Genomic DNA, 27,652 nt, shown 5'->3' on the forward strand with positions numbered 1-27,652 from the left:
TTTTTTTTAAGTGACCTACCAGTTTTGGCTTTTTAAAATGTTTTTTTTTTTTTTTTTTTTTTTTAATTGATTGCAAAGAGAGGGAGAGGGAGAGAGAGATACAAACATCCATGATGAGAATCATTGATTGGCTGCTTCCTGCATGCCCCCTACTGGGGATCGAGCCTGCAGCCAGGGCATGTGCCTTGATTGGGAATGGAACCATGACCTCCTGGTTCATAAGTTGATGCTCAACTACTGAGCCACACCAGCTGGGCTTTTTTTTTTTTCCCAAACAGTTTTATTGAGTTATAATCACATACCATATAGTTCACCCATTTTAAGTACAGAATCTGATAGTTTTTAGTATATTCACAGAGTTGTGCAGCCATTATCATAATTACTTTTAGAACATTTTCACTACCCCAAAGTCCTCTCCCTCCTCTTCTATTTTTGGGGAGAGTTTGTGAAGGATTGGTGTTAATTCTTTGAATTTTTTTTTAAATTATTTTTTTGTTGATTTTTTTAGAGAGAAGAAGGGAAAGTGGAACATCAATCAGCTGGCTGGCTGCCTCCTGATGCCCCTGAGCAGGGACAGCTCAGGCCCGTGCCCTGGCGGGGAACTGACCCAGCAGCCTCTGGACGACTGGCCAGGACTTTAAATGTTATTTATTTACTTATTTATTTGAGGCAATTTTATTTTATTTCTTCAAATATGTTTTTATTTTAGAGAGAGAAAGGGAGAGGAAGAGAGAAACAACCTCCCGCAAGCCCACAACCCCGGCATCTGCCCTGACCAGGAACGGAACTGGCGACCTTTCGGTGCATGGAACAATGGTCAACCAACTGAGCCCCACTGGCCAGCGCTCTTTAAATGTTTAGAAGTCACCAATGAAGTCATGCATCTGAGTCTGGGCTTTTCTTTGTGGAAAGTTTTGAAATTACGAATTCATTCTCTTATTGTAGGCCTATTTAGATTTCCTTGAGTCAGTTTTGATAGCCTGTCTTTATAGGAATTTTTTCATTTCATTTGTTATCTAATTGGTTGGCACACCATTGTTCATAGTATTCCCTTAAAATCCTTTTTCTTTGAGCTAGATAGTAATGTCCCATCTTTCATTCATAATTTTAAGAATTTTAATTTTCTCTACCTTTAAAAAATATTTTTGGGTCAATTTAACTAAAGATTTGTCAATTTTGTTGATCCTTTCAAAGAACCAAGTTTTGATTTAGTTAATTTTCTCTTCTCTATTTAATTTCTATTCTTATCTTTACTATTTCATTCCTTCTACTTTCTTTAGTTTACTTATCCTTTTTTGTTTTTTTAATATATTTTTATTGATTTCAGAGAGGAAGGGAGAGGGAGAGAGAGATAGAAACATCAATGATGAGAGAGAATCATCGATCCTGCATGCCCCACAATGGGGATGGAGCCCGTAATCGGGGCATGTGCCCTGACCAGGAATCAAACTGTGACCTCCTGGTTTGTAGGTTGATGCTCAACTACTGACTGACCCATGCTGGCCAGGCTACTTCGTTCTTTTTCTAGTGTTTTAACATGTAAGTTTAAGTTATAGAGTTGAGATCTTTCCTTTTTAAATATAAGTTTTATAGCTATAAATTTCCCTCTAAGCATTGCTTGGTTGTATCCCATAAGATTTGGTATGCTGTGTCTACATTTTGTTCATTTCAAAGTATTTCCTAATTTCCCTTGTGATTCTTCTTGGAATCATTGGTTATTTGGGAGTGTATTGTTTAATTTTCACATATTTGTGAGTTTCCCACATTTCTTTCTAGTTACTGATTTCTGGTTTCATTCCACTGTGGTCAGATAATACACTTTGTATGATTTCAATCCTTTTAAATTTATGGAGTCTTGTTATATGACCCAGGTACGGTCTATCCTGGAGAATGTTCTATATGAGTTTGAGAAGAACTCTGCTATTGTTGGCAGTTTTCTTCTTGTTCTGCTCTCTCACTCATTTTGGGGGAAGATAGCTGACATGTTTGAGGACATTCAAGCAGCCCCCAGAGGACTCCATATGGTGAGAAACAGTCCTCCAGCCCATAGCCATTTAAGTGAACAGGCCATGCTGGAGCTATTTCCTACCGCCCCACTCGAGCCTTCGGAGGACTGCAGCCCTGGCTGACAACGCTTCTTCAGCCTGTGAGAGACCCTGATCCAGAACCACCCAGCCCAACCACTCCTGAAATCCTGACCCACAGAAATGGGGGGAGATAGTAAATATTTGTCATTTTAAGCCTCTAAGTTTGGGGTTAATTTGTGACACAGCATTAGATAACTAGTATAATTACCCATTAATCTGCTGGCTTTCAGGAGAATAACTCTTGAAGCACAGTTGAACTTTAGTCAGCAGTTTTATCTTTTCTAAGGAAAAAAAAATTGAAAAGCTAGATTAATAATTTTTTTCTTGTGGAAGCTGCTAGAGCCAATGACACACACGTTGTAATGATGACATCAAAGCCTTGAGGATAATGAAATCAGGTAAAATGATGCTGACTTGGGGAATCATTGGGAAGCCCCAAATGACCTGGGTGCCTGGTAAAATCCGCTATTTGAGATTCTGAGTCAATCTGCAGCCCTTGTCAACAGAAAGATTGGGAATCAACCAGATATGAGAGATGATCCACCCTTTACCATGCCAAAGGCACGCCGTAATGTCTACTTCCTGTTTAAACCCAACAGTGGCTTTCTCTTAGAAATCTCTTTTGTTTTAGGTAGAAATCATTTCTTTTGGTTATTTTATAGAACTTGGATTCGTTTCAGTATTTTATAAGATGTGGCCATAATGTTTACATGAATTAATAGCAGGCACACACTGCTTTCCAGAGACCGGTTTATATGCTGTTTATGAATAGAGAACCCACTCGGTTCACACAGTTCATTATTTGCAGAACTTTACGTGTGTGTGTGCATGCATTAGTACATTCTTCCGGGTAGTCTCTATTTTTTCACCAGATTTTTAATCAGTAAAAAATTAAGACCTCTTACAATAAAAGAGAAAATTGTAGTTTGTAAGGATGGGACAGATTTAGGTGTATTTTCAGGTTCAGGAGAAGAAGCCAATAGAGAGTACAGATAGAAAATTCTGGAAAGGCAGAAATGCCCTGGCAGACAGTGCCTATCCCCCGAGGTGTCTGAACTTTGGGCTGGCAGAGACCAAGATCCCACAGGTCTTTTTAATCCCTTCTGCACCCCTCCCACCCCCTCCCCGTTGGTACCTGGATCCTCCTGCTGGGCTGCAATGGGAAGCCGCTCCCGCCGCCTCAGGGCCTCCAGGCCAACCAGATCGGGCATGTGGCAGTGGGCGCGCATCACCGTCACCTGCTGGCCCTGGGTGATGGCCCGGCTGCGGCAGCCCAGCCGGGCCTGGTCCCGGCACATCCAGTACACCTTCTCACCGGCAGCCTTCTCCTTCCTGTAGAGGAAGCACTCGTGCACCAGGAACCTGCCCCCGAGGGAAGTCTTCAGGAACTCCAGCGGCTGGGGGGGTCCTAGAAGGAACATCATGCTGTGAGTGGGGTGCCTGGCCGGGCCTTGGAAACGGGAAGGAGCATGGGTGCCAGAGACGGAAGCTGTTTCCTTCTTCCCACCAGCCCGCGCCAACCGGGAAACTCATCCCCCGGCAGGACCACTCTGGTCCCTGCCCTCTACCCCTGTCTGTGCCGCAGGGACCTGGGCTGAAGCTCAGGTCACCAGCCCTGACACCTTCAAGTGGAGACTGGCTGCCTAAGGGCTCTGGTGCTGCCTGGGGAGGTTGGTTCTGCAGCTACCCAAACCCTGAGTTTCCTGCAAGCCTCTCTGGACTTGGCTTGGACCCCACACTTGATGGCAAGTGCCCCGGGACAGGGGCTGAGCTGGAACATTCTGCGAGGCCCATGGCTGGTCTGAACCTTTGGCCAGCTGGCAACCAGTCAACTCTCTCTTAAGACTTTTCAGAACCTTAACTGAAAGGTCATGCATGTTGAGGTTGGGGTGGACGAAGAGAACTGGGTGGGGAGGTGGGGGAAAGGAGAGACAGAGGAAAACAGAAACAAGAGAGGCCCAGAGAGCGGAGACAAAGGGTCCCCAAGGTGCAGGCACATTGCCCCATACATGGGTGCCGAGCACAATCATGCCACCCTGGCCCACCCCATTCCTCCAGTGGTCTGAGCTGGTTTCTCTTACTGACAACCCATCCCGGACTGGGCCCAACAACATGAGTGGGGAGCCCAGAGGTAGCCTCTGCCCTCAGTGAGCTCAGCCAGATGGACAGACTGACAGGCATGGTTGGACCCCATTCGACATGGGCCAGGGATGGGAGGTCCTAGCAGGCAGCTCCAGTCTGTGTTTTGGGGTTGGCCCCGGGGGCTGCCAGGCCAGCAGGGAGACCAGGGCCCAGTGCCCGCCCACACCTGAACCTTCCCTCAGGACTTGGGTGGGGAACGGCTCGCGCTGCTTCAGGGCCTCCAGGCCCCCCAGGTCCGGCGGGTGGCAGTGCCTGCGCATTACCATCACCCGCTGGCCCTGGGTGATGGCCCGGCTGCGGCAGCCCATGCGGGCCTGGTCCCGGCACGTCCAGTACACCTTGTCGCCAGTGGCCTTCTCCCGCCTGTAGATGAAGGACTCATGCACCAGGAAGCTGCCGCCCAGAGGGGTCCTCAGGAACTCAGGGTCTCCTGGGGAGAAATGGGGGAAGCAGTCAGGGGAGGGAGAGCCCGGAGCCCAGGCCTTGGAACAGAGCAATGAGGTGGGCAGGGGCCCTGTTCTCAGACCCAGAGCAACATGGTTCGAGGAGTGACCTCCACAAGCTCCACCCCAAGCTGTACCCACTTCCTCCCAGCTAGAGGGCCCTGGAGCCCAGGACACAGACACCCACCCCACCAGCTTCCAACCCAGCCTCGCCTTAGCTCCCAGGGGCTCCTTTCCAAAGCCTGGCAGGGAGGGGAGATGAGAGGCTGGTGAGGTGGAGGCCCCTGAAGGAAGAGGGCTGTCCCTCCATCTCATGGTGTGACAGGAAAGGGGTGTCCTTGCTACATCTCCTAGCTTACCCCAGGTGGCTGCAATGGGGTGCACAATGGCCATGCAGTCCCTGCTGAGTGGGAGGGTAAGTGGAGGGCCACTCCGGGGGACAAGTAATCAGCAGTACAAAAGGCACAGTGTGGAGCGCACAGCCGACTCTCCAGGGAGCCAGGCTGGGTGGGGATTTGACGCTAAGGCAGTAGGAGGAGGCAAGCAATGGTGTGAATGCGTTGGATGTGTTGAGACAGAGGCAGTTAAATGCTTCTGCCCAAAGAACTCCCTTCCCTCTGTCCAGGTACAGGGACCACACAGAGGAGCTGGAGACAGACCGGGGAAGCTGTTTCCCCACAGCAGGGACGGCAGAAGTCAAGGGAGCGAGAACGCCCTGGAGAGGTGGGGGTGCCTGGATGTGGCATGGAGCTAGGTGACCTCAGGGCATGTTTCTGTTCCTCTGGCACCTGATGAAAATGTCCCCTGAGGAAGGAAGGCACAGAGCACCAGGACAGAGATCGGGAGAGGGGAGGAGCGGGCCGCAGAGCAGAGATGCTGACAGAATGGTCGAGGCTGGGGGTGAGGGGTGGGGTGTGATCACAGACTTGGCAAACCAGCCTGTAGAGCAGTGGTTCTCAACCTTCCTAATGCAGTTCCTCATCTTGTGGTGACCCCCAACCATAAAATTATTTTCGTCGCTACTTCATAACTGTAATTTTGCTACTGTTATGAATCGTAATGTAAATATCTGATATGCAGGATGTCTTTTCATTGTTCGTGACCCACAGGTTGAGAACCGCTGCTAGGGGAAGCCACTGACAACAGTGGAGTCCAGTGGCCAAGTCTGGGAGGCCTGAGGTCCCTCTGAAGGTGGGTCCAGGGCAGCGCCACGCAGGGCCTGGGTGTGGGTTGTTTGAAGAACAACCATGTAAGGGTGTCTGCGCCTGGGGAGGAAGAATGTTCGGGTGGGGAAAAAGGAAGTGGAATCGGGACTGTGACACTTCTTGCCCGTTTTCCATGCCCCAGGCCCAGAACGGGGCAGCCAGTCTTACACCCCTGTGGGAGGGTCCTCCTTGTGGGCACTGGCTCATCCTTGCATAGGATCACTTCAGAAAGCTGTGGTCATTCAGTAACAGAGACCATATAACCAAGGAAGGATCTATAACCTGGAGCTCTGCAAACAGCCACACTCTCCATCGAGATACCTTCAGACACACATGGTCTCAAAGTGCGGCCTCCAGGGACCCTTGCCAGGCTAGTAACTAGAGGAGGGACTTCAAAAGACAAGGAGGTAAACCAAGCAAGAGAAAGAGAGACCTAGAGATGAGGTCCAGCTAGGGGACCCCAGTCAGACTGGAGCAAAAAGCCGGGCGAGCTGTCCGCTGCTGGGTGAGGAAGAGGTGTGCGAGGAAGGAGTGATGGGCACGCAGAACACTAGGTGGACAAATGAAGCAGCTGCTCAACTGCCCGGAAAACGAAGAGCTGTGTGAGGGAGAAGCCATCGCAATGCACTCCCAGCTCAGCGAACCGATTTATATAACAAAGCGAAAACAAAACCTGCAGTAACTGCACTGAAAGGATGGGGGCAGCAGGTAACAGCTGAATCCTATCTTTACCAACACTTCCGCTCATTAGAAATCAACAAGAGATTCAGGTGATGATGGTAGAAGCACGTTTCAAGAAATAGGGTAGCCCCGGCTGTGTGGTTCAGTGGTTGGAGTGTTGTCCAATACACCAAGGGGTGGCAGATTGGATTCCCGGTCAAGGCGCCTACCCAGGTCGCAGGTTTGATCCCTAGTCAAGCACAAGTGGGAGGCAGCCAACTGATGTTTCTCTCTCACTTTCTCACTCTAAAAAATCAATAAAAAAATAAAAGAAACAAGGGAAAGAGCTCAGAATTATTATTTGGGGTGGGAATTGGGAGTGAGGATGGGGCAGGGCTGCCATGTGCCTTGTAGCTTCATCTCCAGGTACACGGAAGTTACATGAAAATGGAATAAAAAGAGTCAGAAAGAAATACAATCAGAAATCTCAACGGCCCAGAAACCCTGAGAGAACTTTAGGGTCAAAAAGTTCCAAATTTAGAAATTATATAACTGATAACTTCTGAAAGAGAGGCAGGTGTCTCTCAGACATGAGTGAAAAGCTGGGTAAGTAAGAGAAGGCAGGGCCAAAGCTGCTCTTCTTAGCAAGACAAGGACAAGAACATTTACGTTATTTACATCTTATGCCTGTGAGAGTCCAAAAACCAGGCCCTCTAGGGCTGACCAAGTGGACAACGATGGAAAAAGAGGGGCTGTGACCCTCGTCAATGGCTCCCTTAGGGCAGATGATAGATATTTATGGAGCAGAGCAGAGCAGAGAAGTAGTTGGTTAATTACATGAAAATACCACCTTTTGTCTTTAATCACGTGGTCTGTAGGGTGTGCCTGTTAATCAATACTGTATTATCCAATCACACTGTAAAAGTGAGAAACTGGCTGTGTGCAATTAGCTTCCTCTATGAATTCTTAAGAAAGAAAAGGGAGGAGGAAGAGGAAAGGAAGCCTGGGTTGATCACGTGCTGTGGAGATTTGGGGGCAGCTTGGGGCTGGTCTACCACCTGAGTGAGTGGGACTACCAAGAGCAGGGGTGGGCAAACTTTTTGACTCGAGGGCCACAATGGGTTCTTAAACTGGACCGGAGGGCCGGAACAAAAGCATGGATGGAGTGTTTGTGTGAACTAATATAAATTCAAAGTAAACATTATTACATAAAAGGGTACGGTCTTTTTTTTTTTTTTAGTTTTATTCATTTCAAACGGGCCGGATCCGGCCCGCGGGCCGTAGTTTGCCCACGGCTGACCTAGAGTCACCCCGAGTCTGGTCAGGGAATGTGGAGAGGTGGTGGTGGAGGAGTGGAGGCAAGGAAAGGGAAAGGCGAGAGGAGAGGGCCGTAACTCCTTCCAGAGAGCTCCTGGTAAGGTACGGGAGGTGCCTGCTAAGGGACATGGGGGTCAAAAAGGAAAGGCTGGCTGATCTCCTGCCTGTCCCCAGACCTGCTCCCCATCTGTCTTACCTGAACTCCCCCTCTGGCCGACACCAGGGCGTTTCTCCCGCTGCCTCAGGGTCTCCAGGCCCATCAGATCAGGAGGGTGGCAGTGGCCTCGCATCACGGTCACCTGCTGGCCCTGGGTGATGGCCCGGCTGCGGCAGCGCATGCGGGCCTGGTCCCGGCAGGTCCAGTACACCTTGTTGCCAGCGGCCTTCTCCCGCCTGTAGAGGAAGGACTCGTGCACCAGGAAGCTGCCCCCCAAAGGGGTCCTCAAGAACTCAGGGCCTCCTTATGAGAAATGGGGTAGGTGGTCAGCAAAGGCTGAGCCAGGCCTGATGCCACCCCCTCCCGCTCCCAGGCCCTCAGGATGGAAGACTTGAGGGGGCCCCGGCTCTGGCCAGGGGCTTGCAGGACTCACCCAGGCCCTTTTCCTGGTCCCTGGCGGGAGATTCCTGCAGGGCCTGTGGCCTCGTGTGCTTTCTGGGCCGGGGCCTGGTGAGGGTCAGGGTGCCAGGCCCCCTGTGGTACAGCAGGCTGTCCACACCTTGGAGCAGCTTGTCCACTTGGCCCCCAGGGCCGCCCGGCCTGGCCTTCTGTGTCGCCATGGTCTTCTCCTGCTGCCGCCGGGCCTGCAGGCCCTCCATGTCGGGCGGATGGCAGTGGCCGCGCATCACGGTCACGCGCTGGCCCTGGGTGATGGCCCGGCTGCGGCACCCGTGAAGTACGTGGTCTCGGCACGTCCAGTACACCTTGTCTCCCACAGCCTTCTCTCGCTTGTACAGGAATGACTTGTGCACCAGGAAGCTGCCCCCATAACAGGTCTTCAAGAACTCGAAGGGCGGGCGCTCTGTTGGGGAAGGAACCGGCAGTCACAGTGGTCAGGGGGGTGGCGGGCAGGCAGTGCCGCTAGTGGAATGTGTGGCCAGGCGTGCTCTGTCCAAATGCAGCCACTGCACCCCCGCCCAGCAGCTCAAGGGGGAGTTGCAGTTCCTCTCTGGTGGTCAGAGAGGTGGCCACGCCCAAGATCACAGGCCCAGGTGGTCCAAGCTGGCTCTGACTCCACAGCCTATGCCCTCACACACTCCAGGCCAGACTTTTTTTTAGGGTTTATTTGAAAATGTTATCTAATTTTTGATTTATACTTGCACGCGCCATAAAATACAGATGGTACCAAAAGATACACAGTGTAAAACAAGTCCCTCTCTCCCGCCCTGCCCCGGCACTCAGAACAGCAGTTGTTTTAACAGCGGTTGACTCCTTTCCAACCAGCCTTTGGGACCAAGCCCACCACCCAGTTGTGGGTAATAAAAACTGTGCAAAAATTCCGCCTGCAAGTTACTCAGAGCCACCACATGCTGGGCCAGTGCTGAGCACTGCCCACATGTCCAACACCTAATCTCCCTGACATTTGGACTATGATCCACCTAGGACAAAGCCCCCAAAACTGCAGAAATTTAACAAATGTTCTGAGGCTACCCAGCTTCATGAGATGGGGCTGGAACGTGAACCTGGGACCCACAGCTCAAAGATCTCCCACCAGGCTGACCTTCCCAAACTGCCCGGGTCGCCAGAATCACATGGAGCCCATTAAAACTCATGATTCTGGGCCCCACACCAGACCCTGCTGTGTCAGAAAATTCCACACGGACTTGGGACGCCTTGGTTTAGGAGCTCTGGTTCTATCCTACGGGCTTAATGACCAAGGGGACACGTTCATATTTTTAAAAGCCGTTTTAACTTTGAACACATTTTATAACGTGTGTGGAACCCCACATTTCTATTTGGGCAGAAGAAAGGGCCCACGGGGTCATGCCTTCCCAGAGTGGAGCTGGGTGGGGCGACACTCACCAAACATCAGTAATCGGCGTTTCTTGAGAGGCAAGCTCCGGAGAGGCAAGGTCAGCATGGACAGGCTTCGCCGGAAGTTCTGCTCTGGGGCGGGCTCTGGCTCCTCAGGGCACAGCCTTGGGCCTGCCCCCTTGAGTGGCTCCTCCACCTGGCCTCCGGGGATCTGGGGACTCCCCAAGCCCTCCGGCAGGGCTGGGCTGCGCAGCAGCTTCTGTTTCCGGCGCCGGGCCTCCAGGCCCTCCTCGTCAGGGGGGTGACAGTGGCCCCGCATCACGGTGGCCCGCGGGCCTCGGGTGATGGCCCGGCCGCGGCAGCCCAGCTCGGTGTGCTCTCGGCACTTCCAGTACACTTTGTCCCCCACGGCCTTCTCCTGCTTGTACAAGAAGGACTCCAGCACCAGGAGGCGGCCCCCGAACGGGGTCCTCAGGAACTCCAGGGGCTTGGGGGCTGCTAAGGGCAAGGAGAGGGCTGGGTTAGCTGACATGGAGTAAACACGGCACCAGGCACATGGATGGGAGGGTTGGGGGGAGCGTGGTTGGACAGGGATGAAGAACATACCAGCCTGGGACAGATTTGTACTTAGAGATAAGGAGGCTTGGAGCAGGGATGGGACAGCCAAAGTCACCCCACTGGAAAGGGGGGTGCACGGAGGCCCAAGTGTGAGCATGCAGGGTCAGGGTTAGCAGGCCGGGAGCTCACCTGTGTCTGGCTGGCTGCATTTCTGCTCAAGGGCCTGGGGGCTTGGCTGGACTGGCCCTCCCTGCTCCTCTGCTGGCAGGGTCTGGAGGGTTCTGCCCAGGGTGTCGGGGCCAGACATCTCCAGGGACATGGCGCAGTGCACTTCTTTGGGCAGGGAGTCCACGCCATCCCCGTCCCCAGTGCAGACCGTTACCAGGACCAGATTGAAGTATTCGTTGGGGTCTGCGGGGTCTGTGGGGGCTGCGGGGACGACATCTGTGCCAGTCTCAGGGGACGGCTCCTGGCCAGTCTTCATACTCGCGCTCTCCTGCTCGCTGGGCTCAGGCAGGGGCATTCCGGGACCAACGGCCTGTCCCCTAGACCACACTCAGGCCCCAGCTGTTGGATTTCCCCTCCTCCCAGGAAGGAACCTGGCAGTCCAGGGTGTCTGTCCTAAGGGAGGAGGCAAAGCCCCATCAGTGGAGAAGCCTGGGGCTCAGGAGGATGGATCTGGGGTGCAGGAAGGGAGACGAGGCACTAGGCTAGGCAAGGACCTGACGGAGCTGCAGAAGCCCAGGCTGGTGCTTCTGCTTGGCCAGTTCCTCTCTTGGCGACAGTGAGTATGTCACCTCCCTCACCCCAACCTCACTTTCTCCACGAATGTACCAAATACAAGGCTCTTGGCGGGGGGTGGGGGAGGGTTGGTTGGGGTGGGGAGGCTGTCAGGGCCTAAGATACTGGTAACTGTGAGTTACTATGAATTGAGGCCCACAGGGAGACGTGTTTCATGGCTTTTTCCATTTAACCTTCCAGCCCCATGTTATGAAAGTCCGCCATTCTCACTGACCCAGGTTACAGATGAGGACACTGAGCCTGCCAGGGCGACCAGCACAGCCATGAAGCAGCAGAGCTGGGAGGCCAGCTGAGGCCGAGCTAGAGCCCACCCCACACGGCGCCTGGCGTGCCTTGTCCAGGATAACAGTCACTGAGCACCAAGCATCAGAGACAAGCACTGGGGACATGAGCTCAGGTCACTGACCTTCCCAGAATCCCCAGCACCCTCTCACCCTGACACTCTGCAGACCGCAGAGTTCCTGGCCCTGAGAGGCGTGACTCTCTGGACTCACAACTAGATCCTGTGCCCACCCTAGGCGGGAGGCCTGGGGCCACCCAGAGCTCAGGAGGTGCCAGGGCCCCATGAAGGCAGTGACCTTGTGCTTGAGCTGGTGCTGGCACTTCCTCAGCTGGGCAGGGACGGGGCTGTGAAGCTGTCCAGAGGATCCGCGGTCACTGACGGCTCCCTGGCTTCTGGCCTGGAGAAGCAGAAAGAATGGACTATGGGGACCAGGGTGTCCTGGAGACCGGGGTAGGGACACCAGTGTGGGGTCTTCTTGGGGGACTGGGGTGGTGGGCACATCGTGGGTCTTTCTGTTTCTCAGTCCAGAAACAAGACTGCTGCCTCCCCTCACATTTCCGTTTCCCCACGGTGAGCTGTCATCCCATCCCAAGTTCTGTGGTTCCAATTCCTCCTGGTCCCCTTTCCTACTAGGAAGTTCCCTGGGCTGGTGCCCGCATTTAGCTCCCCAAGCCCCGGTCAACCTAAGTGCGGGGGCCCAGAGCCCCTGAGCGGGGGCCCAGAGCCCCTGATTCCCCACGCTTCCCTCAAAGTCCCTGTGCTACATGCTTGCCCAGCCGCGGGCAGCAGCAAAGCCGGTCCGGATGGGCAAGACCCAGGAAAACAATTCCTCCAGGTACCAGGACAAATGGTAGGTGTCCCTGCCTAACCTGCGTCATCCTCCCCCCTCCCCTCTCCCGGGTCCAGCTCCTCCCAGACAAGCCAATCTCTGGCTCTCCCGTGTGGTCCTTCTCTGCCCCGTCCATCCTGCCCCACAAAGCGCTGGAGGGGTGGGGGGACGGGACTGGGAACACGGCCTGGCAGCAGCAAGACGCACCTGCGCCCCCCTGGGCAGGGCAGCTCTGGGCAGGAAAGGGTAGCAGTTGAGGCCCCGCCTATAGGCCGCCCGCTGCGTATGATCGGCTCCTCGAGTCCCTCCACCCGCAGTGCAGTGCAGTCCGCCCCTATGGCCCTTATGGCCCGCAAGCTCCGGGGTCTCTGAACGGTCCCTGAATGCAAGTGGCAGGTCCCCAGCGCCAAGTCCTCCCTCCCGTGCTGTGCCCGCGCTCCCGCCTTCCCTATGGCCTCCACCGACAGGATGAAACGGCGCAGAGCAGCTGGAACCCTTTCACAGGCCTTTCAGACACGCAGGCCACCCAAATCGGTGCGGTCACTGCCCGGCCAGCGTGCACATTCCTACAGTCGGTCTGGCCACGCAGCTGGACTGGAGTGAAGGCTGCAGGGACCCACCCACACCAACCGCCTTGGCCTCAGAGGATCAGGCGCCGGAGCCCCGCCTCCTCCAGGTCAGCTGGGTGGACATGACCAACAAAGACCAACAGGGGTCAGCTGGCAAAGGCCCCGCGTTCCCGGGGAACTGTGCGCGTTGTCATGGAGCCCGAGTCAGGAGACACTGCAATCCTCTCAACTCAAACTGCTGTTTAAATTCAGGACCCTTGTGTCTCAAAGGAAATGGAAAACAAAAGACCTTGAACTATGGCTGACCATGGGCTGTGGAAAGGCCTCAATGGACTAGAATTTAGATTTGATTGATAGACGGTTCCCATTCTCAACCATTAAAGGCCCTTAAATTGTAGACTGTTTAATGACCACAAATTCTCCTGCAAAGTTATGCAGGCCCTTTGCACTGTGGTCTTGAATCTGGACTGGCCTGCAGCCCAGATTGATCCTCGCTGTGTAACCTGAGTGCGCCAGGAGCTCACAGTGGGGGGTGGAGAGCCTTGCCCTCCCGGGCCATAGCCCTGAGACCAGTGGGGAAGGAAGCTGTGGGAGAGGCCACATGCAGGGGACAGGGGCACTGCCAGGAATGGAGGAAGACCATCTGGCACCGTCCAGCCTAGCCCACCCTCCAGCTGGGTGTAGTCACATGAGGTGCCTGAGAAAACCAGTAGAGGCCCGGCCCAGCCACCCCATGATTCAGAATTTTACAGTTTGATCTGGTACCTGATCAACAATAAACTACTGCTATTTCAGCTAGTAAGATCAGAGATCATTTATCACAGCAGTTCTTGGCAATGACTGAATCGCGTGGGTTTTGGCTTTTTGATGAATGGAATAATACTAATGGCTCTGAAATATCTAACATCAAAGTGCTTTTGAACTCCAGGTGCCATGCTACACAAATGTTAAATCCCTCAGATGATTGCATTAAAGGGCTGGTAATCCCGTGAAAGGAACAAAAATATTAAGTATAAAGGATAGCAAATGAGAATTACATATTGAAAAAATCTAACATGAAATAAGCCAGTCAAAAAAGAAAAGTATTATATGATTCCACTTACTGGTATATGATGAAGCTAGAGTGATCAAATTTTATAGAGACAGAAAGTAAAATGCTGATCTGTTATCTGTGGTGGAATCCTCTCCAATGTGCAGATTTCTGTGAAAATCCTAACGGGTAAGACCATTACTTTCGAGGTTGAACCCGTGGCTACAACAGAAAATGTAAGACCAAGAACCAGGATGAGGAAGGAATTCCTCCTGGGCAGCAAAGACTGATCTTTGCCGGCAGGCACTGGAAGACGGGCGTTCTCTGGCTACAACATTCAAAGAGAGCCCGCTCTTCACCCTGTGTTGAGACCTTATGGTGCTGCTTAGGAAAGGAAGAAGAAGCCTTACCCACCCCCGGAAGAGTACGTGTAAGAAAAAGAAGGTTAAGCTGGCTGCCCTGAAATACTACACAGTGGACACGAATGGCAACATCAGACACTTTCGCTAGGAGTGTTTATGGCCAGCCACTCTGACAGACATTATTGTGGCAAATGCTGTCTGACCTATTGCTTCAACAAGCCAGGAGACAAATAATTATATTTAGGTAAATTAACTACATCAACTAAAAAGAGAGAGAGAGAGAGAGAGGAGAGAGAGAGAGAGAAATTCAAATGGTGGTTGACAGGCAGGGCTTGGGGGGTAGGGGATGGGAGTGTTGTGTAATGGATACCGGATGATGTTTGGGATGATAAAAAGATAGATGGTGGCTATAGTTGCACAACACTGTGAAAGTACTTAATGCCACTGAACTGTACACTTTAAAATGATTTAAGTTGTAATATTTTTTGTGTATATTTTACCACACACGCCCCTCCCCAAATCTGTAACAAATTATATGTAGTGATGCCCCATTTACCTAACATCTGATTAAATAAAGGTATCCCTCCATGATTCAGAATTTTACAACTTTATCTGTTTCACAATTTATCCATTTGGGATAGATATCTTCACAAGCTCTTGTCACTCCTCACTTTCTGGGTAAAGAGGATATCCAGATATCCTCTTTTATGTGTAATATTTTACACATAATATTTTATCCTGATTTAGAAAAGGAAGTGTCTCCATCCATTTCCTTGGGCACATCTCCCTTCCCCCCAGGAGGCCCTTTCTCCACCATTCATGCCCTGCTCTCTCTGGTCACCAAATCTGTGTGTCTCTGCTGGTTCTTTGCATTTGGATGATCAAGGTTTTTAGGGTTCCTGTGTCCTAAAACAAAACCCCCTCCTTAAAACATTAATCAAAATTAATGATTTAATTTTGCAAGAACAGCACATACCCCTTCCTTTTCACCCTGGTCATCTGGCAGCTGCCCCTTAACTCTGCAGACACCATTCTCCCCTTTGGTCGCCATGCAGGATCAGCACTGGCTTGCTCCGCTCCACCCATAAACCATGTTCTCTCTGAAACACTTGCTCGTGCCTGTATGTGGCCTATCGGTACGATGGAATTTATTCAGCAATATAGGAATACAGTTCTGACACGTATTACCGTGTGGATGAACCTTGAAAACATGATGCTCAGTGAAAAAAGCCAGACATAGAAGGTCACATATTGGGTGGTTCATTCATATGAAATGTCCAGAAGAGGCGAATCCATAGAGACAGAAAGCAGATTAGTGGTTTCATAGAACATAGGGCAGGAATCAGGGAGTGAGGCTAAAGAGTGTGGGGGTTCTTCTGTGGGTAATGAAAATGTAAAATGGATCGTGGTGATGGTTGTACTCCACACCACTGTGAACACACTCAAAACATTGAATTGCACACCTTAGATGGGGGAACCGTACGGTATATAAATCATATCCAAATAAAGTTATTTAAAAAAAAAATCCTTATAGCTCTGACTCAGGTCCCCAGAGTCACTTGGATAAAAACCAGTTTCATACATCACAAACAGATTTCTCTCTCCTGGGCTTGGTTTCCTCATCAAAGGGGAGGGACAGTGGATTACGAATTGAGATATTTTGTACGTTGCTAATATCTGAACAAAATAGTAGTAAATCACCCATAATCCTGCCACTTGAATGCACGGCTATTTACACTCTTGTATTTATACCTTTAACACTTTATTTTCTGTTGCACACACATTGTGTTCTACATGTTGTTTGCTATTTTACTCCACATTAGAGTGGGAAGCCCTCACCTGCAGACCAGATGGAATCCTAAAGTATTATGTAACCTAGGCCCATAACAGTTATGAAAACAAAATCTAAATCCTCAACAACAATACTCTGGAAAACCACAAGATGGCAATGTTACTTCTTAAAAATGAAAGTACAGTGGGGCCTTGACTTATGAGTGTCCCGACTAACAAGTTTTTTTGAGATACAAGCCATCTCTCGGCCAATTTTTTGCTTTGAGTTGCAAGCTCAAAAAAATTCGGGTTATGAGCCAGCTTCAGATACCCCACCGCTAGTTGGCGCAGCGAACGTCACAGTGATTTGACATACGAGTAATTTGAGTTATGAGCTCTGTCACGGAACGAATTAAACTCGTAAGTCAAGGCCCCACTGTACTATACCACATTCTTGATAAAAATTAGATGCATAGCACAGCGTTTCCAAAACAAGAATTTGGGAGTTTCAATGTGTTACAAAAATAATTCAAGAATTTCTAAAATGTTTATTTGAAAAACTTATTAGTTAGAAAGCAAAACCCAATTAACAAGTTCAACAAAAACTATTTTTTCCAAGCTAAGGGTTTTTTGGTGTTTTTTATTTTGTTTTGTTTTTTAAAAGACCACAGTATTATTTGGACAATAACATTACATCTAGCTTTCAATCCACTTTTCTTCCCTCTCTTCTTAACTCCAGTCATTTTTTTAATTTATTGACTAATTTTAGCTTATTTACTCATAACTTAAAAAAAACAAACACCTTAAATAACTGGAAAAAATATCTCAAAATGTTAAAAGTAGTAAGAACAGCGATTTATTTTTCCTTACATTTCAAAATTGTTTACAATGTACATGAACTCTTTTTACAGTGGAAAAATATTAAATGCTCTAAAGATAAGCTGTATTTCCTTGCTTGGTAATTTTTTCTATAACTCCATAACTCACAGGGAACATTCCTATGTCATATAAGAAAATAAAGACTGCCCAGCCGATGTGGCTCAGGGGTTGAGCATCAACCTATGAACCAGGAGGTCACAGTTCAATTTCCAGTCAGGGCACATGCCTGGGCTGCTGACTCAAACCCCAGTGTAGGGAATGCAGGAGGCAGCTGATCAATGACTCTCTCTCATCATTAATGTTTCTATCTCTCTCTCTCCCTCTCCCTTCCTCTCTGAAATCAATAAGAATATACATTTTTAAAAATAAATAAATAAATGAAATAGATGTCTTAAAAGTGGCAGTGGAGTAAGTGGAAGCTATACTGACACTCCTAGAAATACAACTAAAATACAGAAAAACCATTCTGAAAAATCAACTGAAGACTAGCTGGAGAGAATCCTGACAACCAAGGGTGCAAAGTGGAAACCGCATAGAGACTGGTAGGGAGTGCAGAGGTGCAAAAGGGCTGGCTAGGCTTCCACAGACAGCAGCTGGAGGTCTGGAGGGATATCTCAGCTGTGGGGGGTTACCATAGAAAATTCTGGGGTCTAAACCCCAAGTTGGACTTCCCAGCCCAGAGCACCAGAACTTAGAAAGGTGCCCCAGAACATCTGGTTGTGAAAAGCAGCAGGGTTGCTGCTCACCATCCAGAGATAGCTAGAAATGCAGGCACCCCCTTAAAGGGCCAATGCACAAGGTTTCCTGTGCAGGCACTCACCTTGGGCTTTGGCAGAGGGAGGGCAGAGTGGACTGGCGCTGTGTGAGGAGAGTCCATGTTGGGGGCTGGAGCTTATAAGGCAGCCACCCCGATTTCTTGCACTGAGTCATTCCCTCACCACCACAATTTCTTGCGCTGAGTCATTCCCTCACGCTGCAGAGGACATCTTTTTCCACAGACCTTTGCTATCCAGGCAGTTTTTGTCTGGGGGGGAAGGCAGTTGCCCCACCCTGTTGGAAGATCTCTTGCCCCACCCTTCAATCAATATGGCCTGAAGCTAATCAACCTGAATACAAGCAGACTACAGGCAGAGGCAGGTCTCTGGAAGCTTTGAGTCTTTGCCTGATCTCCTTCTGGGCCCGGGGCTAGGAAAAGCAGACCCTGGTGCACATCTTGGTCCTTTCCAAAGACAACCAGACCCAGCAGAGCAAGCCACAAGCTGTGGATTGCTATACTCTAAACAGGGGATTCAGGGCCAGTCAGAAATAGCATCTGACATTGTCCTGCACTAGAGATGAGGAGTCATAACAGATATACCTAATACATAAACACAAACACAAACAGGCAGCCAAAATGGGGAGACAAAAAAGACAACTCCCAAATGAAAGAACAAGAGAATTCTCCAGAAGAAGAGCTAAACAAAATGGAGTTAAGAAATTTATCAGATAGTGTTCAGAATAATGATGGAAAAGATGCTCAAAAGCATGAGAAAATATATAATAACTACGAAAAAAAGACAAGTTGGAAATAAAGAATGACACGGCACTAATAAAGAACACATTGGAAGGAATGCACAGCAAATTAGGGGAAGCTGAGGATCAGATCAGTGAATTAGAAGACAGGGTAGAAAAAAATTACTCCATCAGAGAAACCAAAAAGAAAAAAATGAAAAAATAGGACAGCTTAAGGGAGCTGTGGGACAACATGAAACATAACAACAGTCTCATAATGAGAGTGCTACAAGGGGAACAAAGTGAGCATGTTTGAAGAAATAAGGCAGAAAAGTTCCCTAACCTGGTGAAGGAAAAAAAATCACACAAGTCCAATGAGGCACAGAGAGTCCCAAGCAAGAAGAACCCAAACAGCCCTAGCCGATTTGGCTCAGTGGATAGAGCATCAGCCTGCGGACTAAAGGGTCCCAGGTTCGATTCCGGCCAAGGGCACATGCTTGGGTTGCAGGCTTGATCCCCAGTAGGGGGCGTGCAAGAGTCCGCCAATCAATGATTCTCTCTCATCATTGATGTTTCTATCTCTCTCTCTCCCTCTCCCTTCCTCTCTGCAAGCAATAAAATATATGTAAAAGAAGAAGAATCCAAACAGGCCCATGCCCAGATATATTATAATTAAAATGCCAAAAATTAGACAAAGAGAGAATCTTAAAGGCAGCAAGAGAAAAGCAATTTGTTACCTACAAAGGAGTTCCCATAAGACTGTCAGCTGATTTCTCATCAGAAAACCTACAGGCCAGAAGGGAATAGCATGAGGTATTCAAAGTAATGAAAAGCAAGGATCTGAAACCAAGATTACTAAGAGTTTATCACCACCAAACCAGCACTTCAAGAAATGCTAAAGGGACTGCTGTAATGAGAAAAAAACAGGAAGAGAGAGAAACATGGACATACAGAATTAAAATGGCAATAAATAATTACCTTTTAATAATAACCTTGAAGGTAAATAAATGGATTAAATGCTCCAATCAAAAGACATAAGCTAGCTGAATGAATACAAAACATGACTCAATTATACGCTGTCTACAAGAGACCCACCTCAAAACAAAAGACTCACACAGGATGAGAGTGAAAGGATGGAAAAAATTTCCCATATAAATGGAAACCAAAAAAGCTGTGGTAGCTATACTCAGATCTGACAAAACAGACTTCAAAATGAAGGCCAACAAGAGACAACAAAGGTCACTACATAATACCAAAGGGATCGATCCAACAAGAGGATACAACCCAGGTAAACATATATGCACCCAACATAGGAGCACCTAAATATATTTTAAAAACTTCTAGAGGACTTTAAGGGAGAGAAAGACAACAATACAGTCATAGTAGGGGACTTTAAACACCCCGCTGACATCACTGGATAGATATTCCAGAGAAAAAATTAACAAGCAAACAGTGACTCTAAATGACACACTGGATTAGATGGATATTTAATTGATATTTATAGAACATTTCACCACAAAGCTGTAGAATATACCTATTTCTCTAGTGCACATAGATCATTCTCAAAGATAGACCACATGTTAGGACACAAAACAAGTCTCTCCAAGTTCAAGAAGATTGAAATCATATCAAGCATCTTCTCAGATGGAATGAAATTAGAAATCAACTACAGTAAAAACACTCAAAAACATTCAAACACATGGAGGCTAAACAGCATGTTATTTAACAATGAATGGGTTACCAATGAGCACAAGAAATAAATAAAAAACTTCCTGGAAACAAGTGAAAATGAACACACACAGTCCAGAATCTCTGGGACACAGCAAAGCAGTCCTGAGAGGGAAGTTTACAGCACTACAGGCATAGCTCAAAAAATAAGAAAAATTAATAATAAACGATTTAACCCTACAACTCAACGAATTAGAAAGAGAAAAATAAGAAAAGACCAAAGTAAGTAGAAAGAAGGAAATAATAAAGATTAGACCAGAAATAAATGACATAGAGACTAAAAACAAATCAATGAAACCAAGAGCTGATTCTTTGAAAAGATAAACAAGATTGATGAACCATTAGCCAGACTCATCCAGTAACAAAGAGAGAGGACCCAAATGAATAAAATCAGACACAAAAGTGGAGAAGTAATCACTGACACCACAGAAATACAAAGGATTGTAAGAAAATACTATGAACAACTAACTATATGCCAACAGCTGGACAACGTGAATGAAATGAACAAATTCCTAGAAAAATACAATCTCCCAGAACTGAATCAGGAAGAATCAGAAAACCTGAATAGGCTAATAACGACTGATGAAATGGATGCAGTAAAAAAAAAAAAAAAAAAAAAATCCCAGCAAACAAAAGCCATGGTCCGGACAGCTTCACAGGGAAGTTTTACCAAACATTCAAAGAAGAGCTAACACCTATACTCCTCAAACTATTCCAAAAAATCCAAGAGGAAAGAACACTTCCAAGCTCTTTTTATGAGGCCAGGATTATCCTAATTCCAAAACCAGATAAAGACATTACAAAGCCCTAGCCATTTGGCTCAGTGGATAGAGAGTTGGCCTGTGGACTGAAGGGTCCTGGGTTCAATTCTAGTCAAGGGCACATGCCCAGGTTGTGGGCTCAATCCCCGGTAGGGGGCGTGCAGGAGGCAGCTGATCAATGGTTCTTTCTCATCATTGATGTTTCTATCTCTCTCTCCCTCTCCCTTCCTCTCTGAAATCAATAAAAATATATTTTTTAAAAAGACACTACAAAGAAAGAGAACTACAGGCTCATATATCTGATGAACATAGATGCTAAAATCCTCAGCAAAATATTAGCAAATTGGATCCAGCAATATATTAAAAAGATCATACACCATTGCCAAGTGGAATTTATTCCAGGGATGCAAGGCTGGTACAATATTTGCAAATCAATAAATGTGATATATCACTTAAACAAACTGAAAAGAAAAAAATCACATGATCATATCAATAGACGCAGAAAAAGCATTAGACAAAATCCAGCATCCATTTTTGATAAAAACTCTCAGCAAAGTGGAAATAGAGGGATCATATCTCAACACGATAAAGGCCATATATGACAAACCTACAGTGAACATCATACTCAATGGGCAAAAACTAAAACCATTTTCCCTAAGAACAAGAACAAGACAGGGATGTCTACTTTCACCACTCTTAGTCAATATAGTACTGGAAGTCCTAACCACAGCGAGCAGATAAGAAGAAGAAAAAAGGCATCCAAATTAGGTGTAAAGGAGGAAGTAAAACTGTCATTATTCGCAGATGACATGATATTGTATATAGAAAATCCTAAAGACTCCACCAAAAAAGGACTAGATTTGGTAAAGGAATTCAGCAATGTAGCAGGATACAAAACCAACACCCAGAAACCGATGGCATTTTCATACACCAATAATGAATTCTCAGAAAAAGAAACTAAGCAAACAATCCCATTCACCAATGTAATAAAAAAATTAAGATACTTAGAAATAAACTTAACCGAGGAGGTAAAAGACTCGTACTTGGAAAACTACAGGGCGTTGAAAAAAGAGACAGAGGAAGACATAAACAAATGGAAGAATATACCGTGTTCGTGGACCAGTAGAATTAACATCATTAAAATGTCCATACTACCCAAGGCATCTACAGATTCAGTGCAATCCCTATTAAAATACCAACAGCATATTTCAGAGATCTAGAATACTCCAAAAATTTATAAGGAACCAAAAAAAAACCCCTAATAGCCACAGCAATCTTGAGAAAGAACAAAGTTGGAGGGATCACAATCCAGATATCAAGTTACACTACAAAGCCACTGATACTGGCACAAGACCAGGCATATAAATCAATGGAAAAGAACAGAGACCCCAGAAATTGACCCAAGCCATCATGCTCAATTAATATTTGACAAAGGAGGCAAGAACATACAATGGAGTCAAGATAGTCTCTTCGGCCAGAACCGGTTTGGCTCAGTGGATAGAGCGTCGGCCTGCGGACTGAAGGGTCACAGGTTCGATTCCGGTCAGGGGCATGTACCTTGGTTGCGGGCACATACCCCATAAGGGGCGTGCAGGAGGCAGCTGATCGATGTTTCTCTCTCATCGATGTTTCTGGCTCTCTATCCCTCTCCCTTCCTCTCTGTAAAAAATCAATAAAATATATTTAAAAAAAAAAAAAAAGATAGTCTCTTCAATAAATGGTGTTGGAAAAACTGGACAGGTACATGCCAAAAAAAGAAAGAAACTAGACCACCAACTTACACCATACACAAGAATAAACTCAAAATGGATAAAAGACTTAAATGTACACTGTGAAACCATAAAAATCCCAGAAGAAACCATAGGCAGTAAAATCTCAGACATCTCTTGTAGCAATATATTTACAGATACATCTCCTAGGGCAATGGAAACTAAGGAGGAAATAAACAAACGGGACTACATAAAAATAAAAAGCTTCTGAGCAACGAAACGAAAAGGGAGCCCACTGTATGGGAGAACATATTTGGCAATGATACATCTATAAAGGTTTAATATCCAAATTATATAAGAACTCATACAACTTAACAAAAGAAAGACAAACAATCCGATTAAAAAATGGGCAGCCTTAGCTGGTTTGGCTCAGTGGATAGAGCATCAACTTGCGGACTGAAGGGTCACAGGTTCAATTCTGGTCAAGGGCACATGCCTGGGTTGTGGGCTTGAACCCCAGTAGGGGGCATGCATCATCTCATCATTGATGTTTCTAAATCTCTCTCCCTCTCCCTTCCTCTTTGAATTCAAATATACATATATATATATTTTTTAATGGGCAAAAAACCTATATAGACACTTCTCCAAAGTAGACATATAGATGGCCAAGAGGCATATGGAAAAATGCTCAAAGTCACTGATCATCAGAGAGATGCAAATTAAAATGACAATGAGGTATCACCTCACACCAGTCAGAATGGCTACCATCAACAAATGACAAGTACTGGCAAGAATGTGGAGAAAAGGGAACCCTAGTACACTGCTGGTGGAAATGCAGACTAGTGCAGCCATTATGGAAAACAGTATGGAGTTTTCTGAAAAAAAATCACTGTCATTTGATCCAGTGATCCCACTTCTAGAAATATATCCTAAGAAACCCAAAATACCAATCAGAAAGAATGTATGCACCCCTATGTTTATAGCGATGCAATTTATAATAGCTAAGATCTGGAAACTGCCCACCTGCCCATCAGTAGCTGAGTGGATCAAAAAGCTGTGGTACATTTACACCATGGAATACTATGCAGCAGTAAAAAAAAAAAAAAAAAAAAAAAAAAAAAAGGAAAAAGGATCTCTTACCCTTTGAGACAGTATGGAGGGACCTGGAAAGTATTATGCTAAGCAAAATAAGCCAGTCAGAGAAAGACAAGTACCACATGATCTCACTCATATGTGGCATCTAATGAACAAAATAAACTGATAACAAAATAGATCCAGAGACATAGAAGCAGAGAACAGACTGTGGGATCTCAGAGGGAAGGCAGTGGGTGGGTGGGAAGAGATCAACCAAAGAACTTGTATGCACCACCCTATGGACAGACAATAGGGTGGTGAAGGCCTGGGGTGGGAACAGGCTAGAAGGGGTCAATGGAGGAAAAAAGGGGGCATATTAGTACTTTCAACAATAAAGATTTAATTTTTTAAAAATGAAATAGAATAGAAAGAGAACATCCACATTATGAAGCTAAGTATAGTTTACATAAAGCTTTTTTAATTATTTGTACGTGTAATTCTTGTCTCCATAAGAATTACTCAGGGCTCTTGATCACAATGCAGGTGGTCAGTGTGGCTCAGTTGGTTGAAGCATCTTCCCATACACCCAAAGGTCCCAGGTTCAATTCCTGGTCCAGACATATACCCAGGTTGTGGATTCAATCCCAGGTTGTGAAGAGTGCGGGAGGCAACTACCTGATGTTTCTCTCTCTCTCCCCCTCCTCTCAAAAAGAAAAAAAAATGCAGGTGCTTAGATTCCACACCCAAAATTTTGGAGAGGGGTTCAAGAATCTGGATTTTGAACAAGAATCTGGATTTTGAACAAGTACTAGTAGATTGTAGACTGTGCTTTCAGACACAATGGTATAGATGCCCTTGAGAAGTAAGTGGTCTCCAGCTAATTGACCAACTTAAGAAAGACCTGAGGTTTTTTTCCTGCCAGGCACCACAGGAAATGTTTTACGTATATTACCTCATTTAAATGTCACACTGGCCCAGCCAGTGTGGCTAAGTGGTTGAGTGTCGACCTATGAACCAAGAGATCAGTGGTTCGATTCCCAGTCAGGGCACATGCCCAGGTTGAGGGCTCAATTCCCCAATGGGGTGTGTGTGTGTGTGTGTGCAGGCAGCAGCCAATCGATGTTTCTCTCATTAGTTTTTCTATCTCTAATCCTCTCCCTTGCTCTCTCTCTAAAATCAATAAAAAACATTAAAAAAATATGTCATACTATACAGGTTTCCTCATTAATGTGTTAAATAAAATCATTAATATCTGTTTACTTTATATCAATGGGAGAGCCATGATTTCATTTTTTAAGAAATGATCCTTTAACAATTTAACAAGTTTCAGATACTTTGGAGTATTGTGGGGACCTCAAGAGGAGAGGAACTTGGGCAAATTTATAAGTAGTTCAGGTAAAACCTACTGTGGAGAGAGCTTCCTGGGTATGGCTGCCATACCTCAGGAGAGCAAATACCAGATTTTTAAAAAATTCAATCTGAGGTCCCTTATGAAGATTTCCAGCAAACTCAAGAAAGCCTATATAATAAATTAACTCCCTTACTGCACCTAGGCAAATAATCAAGCCAAAGCTAACGAGACCAGCCTTATTTCATTATCAAAAATATCTTTCATTGAGGTTATGAGACTGTAGGGAAAATTTGTTCTTCAATAGGAAACTATGCATTGTCTGGAACACACCCTTCCAGGTTATATAAATCTAGCCTTTCAGTACCTTTGAGCTATTTTTACAACTCTATACATTATAGAGAATAATGAGAACTAGGAACTGATAGTCTATAAACAATAAATCCCCTCTCTCCATGTAAATAAATATGGACATGTAAATGATTCTTCCAACTGTGGAAGAAACCAGTTTGCCTCCATCTGCACATTCATTTCAATATTCCTGATCTGTAGTCTTCTAAAATCTTCCTTGGGTTCTCTTGCAAACTGGCTGTAAGATCTTACTGGTTCCTTGATTCATGAGTTGAGTAAAAGCTTTCACATGTGTTCATTTCATATCTGTATGAAATCATGAGTTTTATTTCCTTTGTTTTGGTCTAAGGCTCTGCTTTTTAGATTGCCCTGGTCATTGGTCCTAACATCTTGGAGTTCCAATCAGCAATTTAAAAAATTACATCGGCTATATCAGTCTCTACTGCATGTAATAAAAGTGAGTATTATCATATAAAACTTTTATTTGTTATACATATGTATATTTATTTATCCTAGTAGACTCACATTTTTTAAAATACATTTTATTGATTTTTTACAGAGAGGAAGGGAGAGGGATAGAGAGTTAGAAACATCGATGAGAGAAAAACATCGATCAGCTGCCTCCTGCACACCCCCTACTGGGTATATGCCCGCAACCAAGGTACATGCCCTTGACTGGAATCGAACATGGGACCCTTGAGTCCGAAGGCCGATGCTCTATCCACTGAGCCAAACTGGTCAGGGCTGGACTCACATTTTTTTTTTAACTTTGGGTGGTCATTGTTTTGAGGTAAATACTTGGGTCCTAATGATTATTTTGTAGTATTTAATTTTTACTCAATAAGGATTTCTTGAGTGTCTGGGATGTTTTTAAGTCAGGCAGATGAAAATGGAAAGTTCAAGAGCTTCACAATTTATGGTTGATCACTCTCTTATCCTCTCTCCCCTTCCCCCAAAACTGAGGTACAGAGCAATCTGAGGGCAGTATTCCCACTGCCGGCTTTGATAATGCTGTCCTGCTGGTGGTTACAAAGGGCTCAGTGTAAACCCAACACCGTGGAGACATCCCTGGGTCCAAGCCCTAGTCAGTAAGATCTGGAAAGGCAGAGCCGGGCTCAGCAGTTGATGGTGGATCAACAGAATTACCTTCATACAAGAGAGCGACAACCACCATCCTCAGGTGCCAACACCCAGGTCCTTGGCGCTGGCTCGCTGGGTGGGAGACCTGGGGCAAATCCCACCAATTCTCTGAGCTGGTTTCACCTGTGAAACAGGAAAAGTGGCAGATGAGATATGTTATGTCAAATTCTTCTATAAACTGTAAATCACCGCACAAGAACAAGGAATTCTTTGTACAGGCCCCAGCAGGGGTCCTGAAGAGTAGAAAGGGAAGAGAGAAGTTCATGATGTTTGAAAAAGCTCCTGGATGAGCCCTGGCAAGGTAGCTCAGTTGGATAGAGCATCATCCTGATAGGCCAAGGTTTTGGGTTCGATCCCAGGTCAGGGCACATACTAGAATCAACCAGTGAATACATAAGTGGGACAATGAATCGATGTTTCTCTCTCTTTCCTTTCCTCTCTCTAAAATCAATTGTTTTAAAAAGCTCCTGGGTGACTCCAATTGCTGTCCTCCCACCTTCCACTACTAATGAGCTACGTAGGTTACAGGTAGCTGGCTGGCCCAAGAACCCTCCCATGACTACATGCACCACTCTTGGTATACACAGGCGCTATACTTGGGAGAGCTGGAAGGTGGCAGTGATCAAGATTAAGAACTGTTGCCCTGACCGGTTTGGCTCAGTGGACAGAGCATCGGCCTGCGGACTGAAGGGTCCCAGGTTCGATTCCAGTCGAGAGCATGTACCTTGGTTGCAGGCACATCCCCAGTAGGGGGTGTTCAGGAGGCAGCTGATAGATGTTTCTCTCTCATCAATGTTTCTAACTCTCTATCCCTCTCCCTTCCTCTCTGTAAAAAATCAAAAAAATATATTTTTAAAAAATACTAAAGGAAAAAATAGACTACTAATAAAAATAAAAAAAGATTAAGAGCTGCTATTCTAAGGCAGGGCTTCTCAAACTCAGCACCACTGGTATTTTGCACCAGATAATTTTTTGTGGTGGGAGCTCTCCTGTGCAATGAAGGATATTTAACAAGCATCCAGGCCTCTGCCTGCTAGATGCCAGGAGCATCTCCCAAGTCCCCACAACCAGCATTGTAAAAGTCCCCTGGGAACCACTGCTCCAAAACAACTTAGAGCTGCCCTATAGAAAGAGAGATTACAG

The 27,652-nt window shown here is 46.7% G+C and overlaps 1 protein-coding gene across 3 annotated transcripts in view; it reads right to left on the bottom strand.

Moving 5' to 3' along the window:
* The window catches only part of FLYWCH1 (FLYWCH-type zinc finger 1), a 31,935-nt gene that overhangs the window by 2,778 nt on the left and 1,505 nt on the right, over positions 1 to 27,652 (bottom strand). The window contains exons 2-10 of one of the 3 annotated variants that reach the window (XM_036310533.1): positions 26,516 to 26,632; positions 11,764 to 11,865; positions 10,574 to 11,005; positions 9,875 to 10,321; positions 8,445 to 8,873; positions 8,051 to 8,314; positions 4,396 to 4,659; positions 3,223 to 3,495; positions 2,296 to 2,368 (exon numbers count right to left, since the gene is read on the bottom strand). In XM_036310533.1, coding sequence (XP_036166426.1) covers positions 2,296 to 2,368; positions 3,223 to 3,495; positions 4,396 to 4,659; positions 8,051 to 8,314; positions 8,445 to 8,873; positions 9,875 to 10,321; positions 10,574 to 10,907 — 2,084 coding nt within the window. In that variant the 5' untranslated portion in view covers positions 10,908 to 11,005; positions 11,764 to 11,865; positions 26,516 to 26,632. Of the gene's footprint in view, positions 1 to 2,295; positions 2,369 to 3,222; positions 3,496 to 4,395; positions 4,660 to 8,050; positions 8,315 to 8,444; positions 8,874 to 9,874; positions 10,325 to 10,573; positions 11,006 to 11,763; positions 11,866 to 26,515; positions 26,633 to 27,652 lie in introns of all 3 variants that reach the window. The other 2 variants (XM_036310531.1, XM_036310532.1) reach the window with 2 other exon arrangements.

This window comes from Myotis myotis, unplaced genomic scaffold (assembly GCF_014108235.1).
Source record: "Myotis myotis isolate mMyoMyo1 unplaced genomic scaffold, mMyoMyo1.p scaffold_m19_p_5, whole genome shotgun sequence".
In the NCBI taxonomy this organism is placed as follows: domain Eukaryota; kingdom Metazoa; phylum Chordata; class Mammalia; order Chiroptera; family Vespertilionidae; genus Myotis; species Myotis myotis.